This window comes from Carex rostrata, chromosome 8 (genome assembly GCF_964058835.1).
Source record: "Carex rostrata chromosome 8, lpCarRost1.2, whole genome shotgun sequence".
Lineage (NCBI taxonomy): Eukaryota > Viridiplantae > Streptophyta > Magnoliopsida > Poales > Cyperaceae > Carex > Carex rostrata.
In genome coordinates this window covers 8,517,981-8,527,182 of record NC_135925.1, presented here as the reverse complement: position 1 = coordinate 8,527,182, position 9,202 = coordinate 8,517,981, and the positions used below count along the sequence as shown (strand labels likewise).

At 33.4% G+C, this 9,202-nt stretch overlaps 1 protein-coding gene and 1 long non-coding RNA gene across 2 annotated transcripts; one reads left to right on the top strand and one right to left on the bottom strand.

Moving 5' to 3' along the window:
* The first annotated feature begins 640 nt into the window (after positions 1-640).
* Positions 641-3,999, top strand: LOC144558608 (uncharacterized). Its single transcript, XR_013512948.1, has 5 exons — positions 641-872; positions 1,940-2,030; positions 2,463-2,555; positions 3,498-3,586; positions 3,686-3,999. It is a non-coding gene; the product is annotated as an uncharacterized LOC144558608 (long non-coding RNA).
* A 2,273-nt stretch (positions 4,000-6,272) lies between these two features.
* LOC144558534 (protein neprosin-like) lies at positions 6,273-8,832 on the bottom strand. The gene is made up of 6 exons (XM_078307376.1): positions 8,719-8,832; positions 7,887-7,976; positions 7,618-7,785; positions 7,325-7,375; positions 6,998-7,141; positions 6,273-6,674 (listed from the first exon to the last, which is right to left on the bottom strand). Exons 1-6 carry the CDS (start codon positions 8,830-8,832, stop codon positions 6,273-6,275), a joined length of 969 nt encoding a protein of 322 aa, XP_078163502.1.
* Between the last annotated feature and the right edge of the window lie 370 nt (positions 8,833-9,202).

Genomic DNA, 9,202 nt, shown 5'->3' with positions numbered 1-9,202 from the left:
TTTTTTTTTCTTTTGGTCCTCAAGTTTTCAAGAGTATTTAATAAGTCCTTCAAAATGTTAAATTTGTACTAAATTCGTCCAAGCCTTAATATCCATTAAGAAATTAACATTTTCATCCATCTCGTTTGGCATTGCAAATACAATTTATACAGCCGTAAAGCAATACAAATAACATAGTAATATTATTATCCACAATATTATCACGTATGAATCAAATAAATGTTATATTGAAGTCCATGTGATCCTAAATTAATTAAAACAACAGTATTTAGATCTTAACATTGAACATTCATCTAATTTTTGAATTCATGCCAGCGCTTTGACCATTTGAAGACAAATTAAAATTTAGGGAAAATTAGTTCCATGCCACTCCAAAATGGTGAATTTAGAAAAATGATACTTCAAAATTTTCCTTTTGCTACACTACAGCAAAATTAGTTATCTGGGACCGGATTTTGGGACGGGTCTGATCGCTGGTCACAGAAGATCCCACGAAAAATTAAAAAAAAAAGAAAAATCTATGCAGCGGAGACGGATTGACCCATGGCCTTCTGGGACCGGCGCCCAAAGCTTTCTGGGACCAATTTGGCCCGGTCCCAGAAGGTCTTGAAACATTACACTGCAAAAACCCGTGAAGTATTTCATTTGGCGCGTTTTGTTTAGCAAAAAAAAAAAAAAAAAAAAAGGGAAATCGCCGCCGTGAAATTGACGCACGCCGCGCGCGATCGGGTCTCTCCTGCTGGCGACGATCGGCGATCGAGAAGGCCTTCCTCCCCTGCTCGCCTCCACTTCCTTCAGCGATCGTCTCTCCTGCTCACGTTCCTTCAGCGATCGAGAAGGCCTCCACCTCCGTCTCCGTCTTCTGACTCTCGGTGCTAATTAACTCCTCTTAAATTGATTTACCATGCATTGCATTTACCCCTGTTTGTACCAGTATCAGATGGTACATGAAGTTCATCAATTTCATGAATCATTTAAATCATGTTTTCTCTATTTATACAAATTAATGTCCTATTTTTGTTTTTTCAGAATTAAGTTGTGATTTTGGTCAAATTGCGGGGTTGGTTGATAAAAAGAACACACCTGAGAATATGTATGAATTTGCATGATAGGATGAGATAGTTTAGAAACAGTAAGGACATTCTTTTACAAAAACTTGACAAATTTCCTTCAAATAACTTGCATCATGTGCACTGTTGCAGAGGTTGCTCTATGTCCATATATGTTGGTTTGCGCAGTAATATATGTCTGTAGCAGTATATATAGATATGATGAAATTAACATGGAATTTACTATTAAGCATGCAGTCAGGTATACATATCACTTTAGTATGGATTTGATGTATCTTGAGTTTTACGTACATGCTGGGACTGATCTATTAATTCAGTACATTTGTTATTTTCTCCTATAATTTATTTGATAGTTTATATTTCACATTTATTTTATGTGAAATTACCTATCACTATATATTCAGCCTACCAAATCTTGTTTAACCAAAATTAATTGTGTCGAAACTCAAAAATTAACATAAGGAGCCTTTAGTATTGTGATTATAGTTTTTAAGTTCATCTCTGGTTCTATTTGAAAAAATTGTCCTACTAGATTTCAATTTATGGATCCTTCATGTATAGAACTTTTTGGTTGAATGGTAATTAAATTTTAGTTAGTAGTTACTTTTTTCTTTTGATGACATATCTGATAATTATCTATATATGCTAACATTTCCATGGAAATAAAAGTCACCATTTTTCATCGAATTTCCATTGATATATCATCAAATAAAAGTCACCATTTTATAATTAAGTTGAAGAAATTTCAGAAGCACACAGTAACATAGCACTATATGAATAAGCATGAGATTGAGAACTTTGCATGCATACCCTTTATATTTTTAAGTATTACTTTATGCAGCAAGGTCCTCAAACTTTGTTTATTTCAGAACTTGGGAATTTCAAAGATTTCCAGGAGCCTACTGGATGTTGCAAAATCTGAGCGCAAGCAGCTGGTATTTATTTGATTGGAAATTTCAGGTAAAATAAAATTTAGTTGATTGGAAGACAATTTTGTAGGTTCCATATCTGTGATTTCAAAATTTGTCCAAATCATTGAAAGTGAAATTATGTTGTTATGAAATCATTGAAACTGGTTCAAAATTTTGTAGTTATGATTTGTATTTTGTTTTAATCCCATTTTGCATTGAAAGCGAAATTATGTTGTTTTGCTTGCATAAATATAAATCCTGATGACATATGCGTATGTCATTTTTCATGCTTTTCATTATATTATATATGTTATTTTATTTATTATTCCCTAAGCCTAAGGTCATATCTTTGCCTTGATGTACCAGTACCGGTCTAGTACCGAATTGATAATGATTTAGTCTGGTACCAGTGCCTAAAATCAGTGTTTTTTAACAGTATTTAATATGATTCTTCATTTTTTGAGTCTTGATTTTGTTTCAGGTCAAGAAGCAATTTGCAATCCTGATTTCAAAACTGTCATATGCAAGAGATGAAGCTCCTTATCAACTTTTGCAATAAGTGATCCTATAGGAGGTATTACTCTGCACCTATTTCATTTTTATCTGTGTCACTATATCAGTAAATGTATATATGTTTTGGCACCTTGCCATGTGCATATAAAGCTTCTCTATATTAATGGGCTAAATTGCATAATATACTTTTTACCTTAGGCACACAGCGAACTAATTGATTGTCATGGTGCAAGGCACCTTTGCTGTTTTTCCCTTTGGTCTTGGTGCATTTGATTGGGTGCGGGTTTTTCCCTTTGTATTTTATCAATCTTGAGAGGAACAGACAGCAACAGATCAGCTCATTTATAAGAGTGTTATAGGTTTATGACATTAGGTAATTTTTATCCAGTTGATTATATTTATCCATTTCTTGTCAGAAGGTAATTTTTCTATCCATTGCGTACTGTGATCTAATTACAAATTGGATCACCTTTGATTTCTCTCCACGCAGCCAACTCATCAATCCACAAAAGTAATATAATTGGATCACCTTTGATTTCGTTTTGTGAATTGTAGGCCATTTGAAGGTATTACTCGTGTAAGAATGAACTGGTACACAATATACTGTCCTTGTCGCAGCTTAATTCAGTTCCATCTGTTAAACAGTATAATGCATTTATTAATTATATCATTTTAGTTATTCCTCTGAACTGGTTAATTATCCACCTCATAGACATCTCAAGTAAGTGCTATACTGCTATTTAACAAGAGTTTCATAATTTATAAAAGAAGCAGGCTAATTATTAATGTATAAAAGAGTTTATCTCCTCTATCAAATCAATCTTAAGGTCAGGTGTCGTCTGCCAATGTCTCAAAAAGCATACAGTATCAGTCATAAACTTGCAATCACCAGAAAGTTTTAGTTTAATTTAAAAGAAAAGTATAACATATAAAATTGATTGCATCTAGATATTATTATCTCATACATAGTTGGCTTACTTTCACTAATTAATCTGTGATACAGATTCTTCTTTGGTGGGGGATATTTGTGGCATCTACTCCAGTTTTACACGGGGCTGTAGAAGAGTACTTCATTTACAAGAGCACAACAAGGTAACAACTTCATTTACAGTACTGAGCAGTTCGACAAAGTTTTATATAATTTAATAATTGTGTGAAGTGATCTTTGAAGCTTTAATTCTTCATTTGCAGCCCACTTATACCCTGTGATGAAGATGTTTTACTTCATGTTGCATTAATGAAGTATGTAGTCTTGATGCACATGATAACATTTTGTTGGGATGCAAATTGGGTTGTAGTTTCTTTATTTCTTTTGTTTTCAAATCAGTTGTTTCAAGCTAACATTTAGTTTGGACAAAATCAAGTCTGGATTAGTTGAGCTTGGTGCAGTAAGGATTTAATTACGGTTCTTTGGTAGCATTTTAAGTTATCATTGTTATACTGTATGTTTCTTTCTTTTGACAAGACCAATTCAAGTCTGCAAGTAGAATTTTTGGTAAATGCTAGTATGCTTCTTATTTGATGCATCAGACGTTCAACATATGTTTAAGTTATGTAAGGTTATTTGATGCATAGATATTTGAATAATAAATTTGGAAGTTCAACATATGTAGTCAATTAAAATTGAATATGCTTGTTTTAATAGTAATTGATTGGTTTGAATCTGCTTGTTTTAATAGTAATTGATTGGTTTGATATTATATTTGTTTGGTACATTTTGTACCAATTGGGAAAAAGAAAAACAATAAAAAATACCAAAAAAAAAATAATAACCTTCTGCGACCGATTTGGGACCCTTCTGTGACCACCCAATCGGTCCCTGATACGCCTCTAGCCACGTCAACATGTTGCATCAGTGACCGATTTAGTTGGTCACTGAAGGGGTCATCTGCGACCTGCGCCATACCCTTCAGAGACCGGTGACGTCAGCAGGGCACTCATCAGTGACGGAGCAACTGCGACCGGATCTTCTGCGATCTATTTTGGTCTTCTGGGACCGGTTCTGACCTTCTGCGACCGGCGTTTCACCCATCTGCGACCCATTGGGCCGGTCGCAGAAGGGTATTTCTGTTGTAGTGCTAAATGTCACTCCAAATTACATTTATTAAGAAAATTGCCACAAATACCATATTAATGTATAATTTTAAATAAACAATTTACAGTATAAGTGAATTGACCAAAATAGCCTTGATCTTCAAATTTTCTTTCTCCATCTGTCTCCTCTCCAACAAAACTTCTGATAGCTGCATTCCATTTTCATTCTGAGATTGGGCTTTATTTTAGAGTAGTTTTTTGGTTATTAGGATAAGAGTGAAGGGAGACGAGCAGAAAATCATCATCGTACCAATGTTTTTCAACCATTTTTGCATATACTGGTAAGGAGGAAGCTAGTTGTCAGAAGCTTGAAAGAGAGTTACAGTTGGACCCCTAAATGAAGGAGAGTTAGTATTTGCAAAATAGAAAAGGGGCGGGACTCGCAGGCTTTTAAATAGGAATTTAAATGAAGGGTTAGAAGTTACAAGTCTTTTATGTTTTTAACTTTATCGCAATTTTTAAATTTCACTTTTAATTTTCACCGCAAGTAGGAAATGTAATACAAAGCAATAGACATTGTTTTCTTTAAAAAAAAATGTTTAGGTGGCTTCGACTGGGAGGGCTCACCACTGTGACTGGGAGATGACTGGGAGACGAAGAGACGAAGAGAGGAGATGAATTTTTTATCGGACCCATTAAGGAAAGGAAAGGAAAGGGTTAGGGACTGAGGGTATTTTTGGAATATACGAAAATACTCAACATATTATGTTTATTTTTAATTACAAATGTATAATAATATGGTATTTGTGGCAATTTTCTTAATAAATGTGATTTGGAGTGGCATTTAGCAAAAGATAAATTTTAAGGTGGCATTTTTCTAAGTTCACCATTTTAAAGTGGCATAGAACTAATTTTCCCTAAAATTTTTGGATGGACGCACAGGAATCTTTTAGTACTTGAAAAAAATGAAATTTGAATGATATACCTTGGGGACTATGTGCGTAATTTACTCCATGTTTCAACTTAACACGCCCAAGGGCAAGATTATACACATCATGTCGAATAGTTCTTAATCAACAATTACAATTACATCAGATAGTTCTAATTAAACAACAATTACAATTACTCCATGTTTTAGTTAGGATATCAACGAAAGTCTAACAACCTCCAAATCATATCGAATAGTTCTTAAACGAAAAATCCAAATCGTCACTAGTACAGAAAACGCCACTAACCATGGTAAAAAAACGCACTTTTACATGATTTTTGAACTGTCTACGTGAGTCGTGCACAATTTTTCGCTAAATTTTACACTGCTTTTGAACCGTGTACAAAAACACTAATCCTACACGGGTTTTTTATTGGAAACCATGTACATCCATTTTTTATTTTTTTGCCAAAAGTTATCATACATGGTTTTTAAAGTAAAACCGTGTATAAAAACACACATCCTACACGGTTTTTAATAATAAAAAAAAAAGTGTATAATTTTAACACATCCTACACGGTTTTTGGCATTGGAACAGATTTACCCAATTATCAACTCAAGTATCTTGTTATGACTATTTAAAACATACTATACTTCCTTCTTTTTACTTGAAAGAGAATTTTAATAAAAATCAAGGAAAATTCCATTTTAATTTAAATAAAAAATATATATAAAAACTGACTTGACATGTACTAAATTAAGACCAAGCGATATTATTAGATTTTAAAGAACAGCTTCTGGATAACAAAAGTATCTTCACTTTTTCTCAGAGCAGCCGCCAGGTCCGCCATAAAAAAAATGACTACCGTCTGAATGTTCAGAGTGATACAAAGAAGACACAGTATAACAATCTTCTCTGTCCATGAAAGGAGTTACCGCATCAGGCTCCGGATCAATTACTCCTCCATGTATATCGAATGCAAAAATTTGTTTGAACGATGCAGCTTTGCTGTTAAGCTCGCTTGAGAAGTGCCCGCTGCCCATCGAAGGACTTCTCTCTGTTTCAGGGTGGACGACAGTTCCGGTCCATTCAACTATAGTTGCATGGGAAGATAAACCGGTGAAGAGAGTCTTCGGCCACCATCCTAACAATGTCATCCCACCGATGGGGCCTCCTTGATCTTCTCTGTATAATGACCAATCACCGGTATCTTCATCCTAAAATTTTCAAGAATAATGAAACAGTCAAAGGTAGTAGAGTTTCCTTTAATTTATGTTGTAAAATAACTGCATAACCTTGAAATGGGATAACTTTAACATTTGTACTGCTTGCATTAAATATCTGTTCTTTGCTGAATTGCTGCCATTTTTTTCTTGTACCGGTAGGGGTACAGAATTCTTTTTGTGCTGCACTCTAGGTGTTAGTTAATTTGCCAAAGCAGGCTGGTTTTCTGGTACAAGAGACCTAACAACAAGTACCTAATTTTATTCAAGCAAACATGTATTTATCTAAGTTTTTGCTGGCATATCATCAGAAAGACCTTTTTAATCCTAATTGTAATGTATCTCTCAGGCCCGCCATAAGTCGATAGCGGAGTCAATGCTTGCCCTGGATAAAGGTTCGCGCCATCTGCTACTACAAACCCGGGGCAGTTCACATTGAAGCAACCCTTCATGCCCGAATTCTGCAGCAATCAATTACATGATTAGTTTGTATCCTCTGTTTAAATTTTAAAATCATACCCAGACATGACCCAAGTTTCATTAAATTTACTGTTACTCATTACTCATTAGTGAAACTACAAATACAACAAGTAATATGGGATGAAAATTGGCTCATAGCTCTTGCTTAGCAGTTGTGGTCTTACCCAATATGTGAAGAAACGAAGATCGTTGTTTTTGTATAGACCTGGATCCACCTGCCATTCAATAATAATTTTAGAACCTAGCTACTGTTAATTCTGAGTTAAACAATATCATTGCTAAATTTAAAGAATTACCGGAACCTAGTTCTTTAGCAACTTGGCATTCTTCTTCTTTTTATTGGTTTGTTTTGATTAATGTTTAGATGAAGTATGAATCACATTTTGATCAATTGTTGTTCTAAAATAATAGTTCAATATTTGAAAAAAAATAAAAAATAAACGCAAATTTGCCACACATGAACTCCTGCGATGATCATTTCTCCCCCATTTCCCCCAAAGTGGTGAGCTGCTATATAAGCCGAACTGCTTGACATAGGTTGTACATCTGCAATTTTCCATAAAGTTACTTTTGCTCTCACACCGTGCAATGCTGAATCAGTCTCAGTCAGTGAGTAACTTGCAAACTACAGGAACAAATATGTACAAATGTTAAAATAAATGCATAATAAACAACAAAATACGACTAACTAGTGATAATTTGTTAAAAAGGGAAAAGTGTATATACATGGGAATTCGTTTGGGATGGTGTTCCAATGTTTAGTACTGATGAATTTCCTGAAGAATTACTGGATCGCTGGCCTGGTAGAAAACCTCCCTGAAGAATAAAAATAAAATCTCTTCAAGTCAATTTTTTCAAATTATAATTTAAAGAAAAAATATATGTGTAGGCCTACAAATTAAAAATTCCTGAAGAATATATATGTAGGCCAAAATAGTTTTAAAGGCAAGATCGTATTTAGCACCGTTGGCTATTACATTGTACTTCGTATGAGACGTTGAAGATTCTAAATTTAATATATGTATTGAGATTATTTCTTCAACCACATATCATGCTGAAAAATAATTTGTTAAAGCCTCAAATATCTTTATTTTAAAAAGTTTAGCACCTTAAAAGTTAGAAACACAAATGTCAAAATAAAACAACTATGTTTAATTTGTATCACTTTCAATATTCACACATAAAAACTTGTATCATTTTCAATTTGTTCTCTCATACTCTTAATTCATTGTTGCTCAAAATTTTGATGAAATTACAAATTTACAAACATTCAGTGATACTACTAATTTTTTAATATTGTTCTTTTATGCTCTTAGTTCTTATTAAATGAAGAAGAAATGTCTAGTTTTTTGTGCGTGGACAGAGAGAGATATCCATATCCATAACCTCAAACAACTTATCTTTTTATTTTAATTTAACCTTCTTCATCTTATCCCGCTTATCGAAAATGGAAGCATAAATACACATAAAAATAAAAAGATATAATTATAGTTACGTTGGACCATGAGGAAGATAAATGTCATTGATTAAAAGATAAAAAATAGTGCATACGATATACCTGCCACTTATATTCATTATCTCCATGCTGGGACGGGTCTTTTCCTCTAATTTGGAGGATGCAAGATGCACAAGAAAGAAGCAAAAGTAAAGTGAAGGCACTCTTAGAAGCCATGATTCAGATTATAATTAATTAATTCGTGTTAGGACAGTATATTGTGTGGGGGTGTATATATATATATAGAGGTAATAGATGTTAAAATTTCAAATTTTATGATAATAATCAGAACTAATTATATTTCTACGTACTTTGGGAAACAATTAATTAATATATGGATGCAATGTACGCAATTATTAATAAATATATATCACGTCCTCACCTTTAGACACACTGTGTCTGTCTGAATTGAATGATTATAATAAATATGGTGGATTTAGCTATACAGATTTAGTATATCTTTTGAATGATACACTGGAGAGCATAATATCAAAATGCAACGTCAGTATATACACTGTACTTAATATATACTATTTTTCTTTTTTTT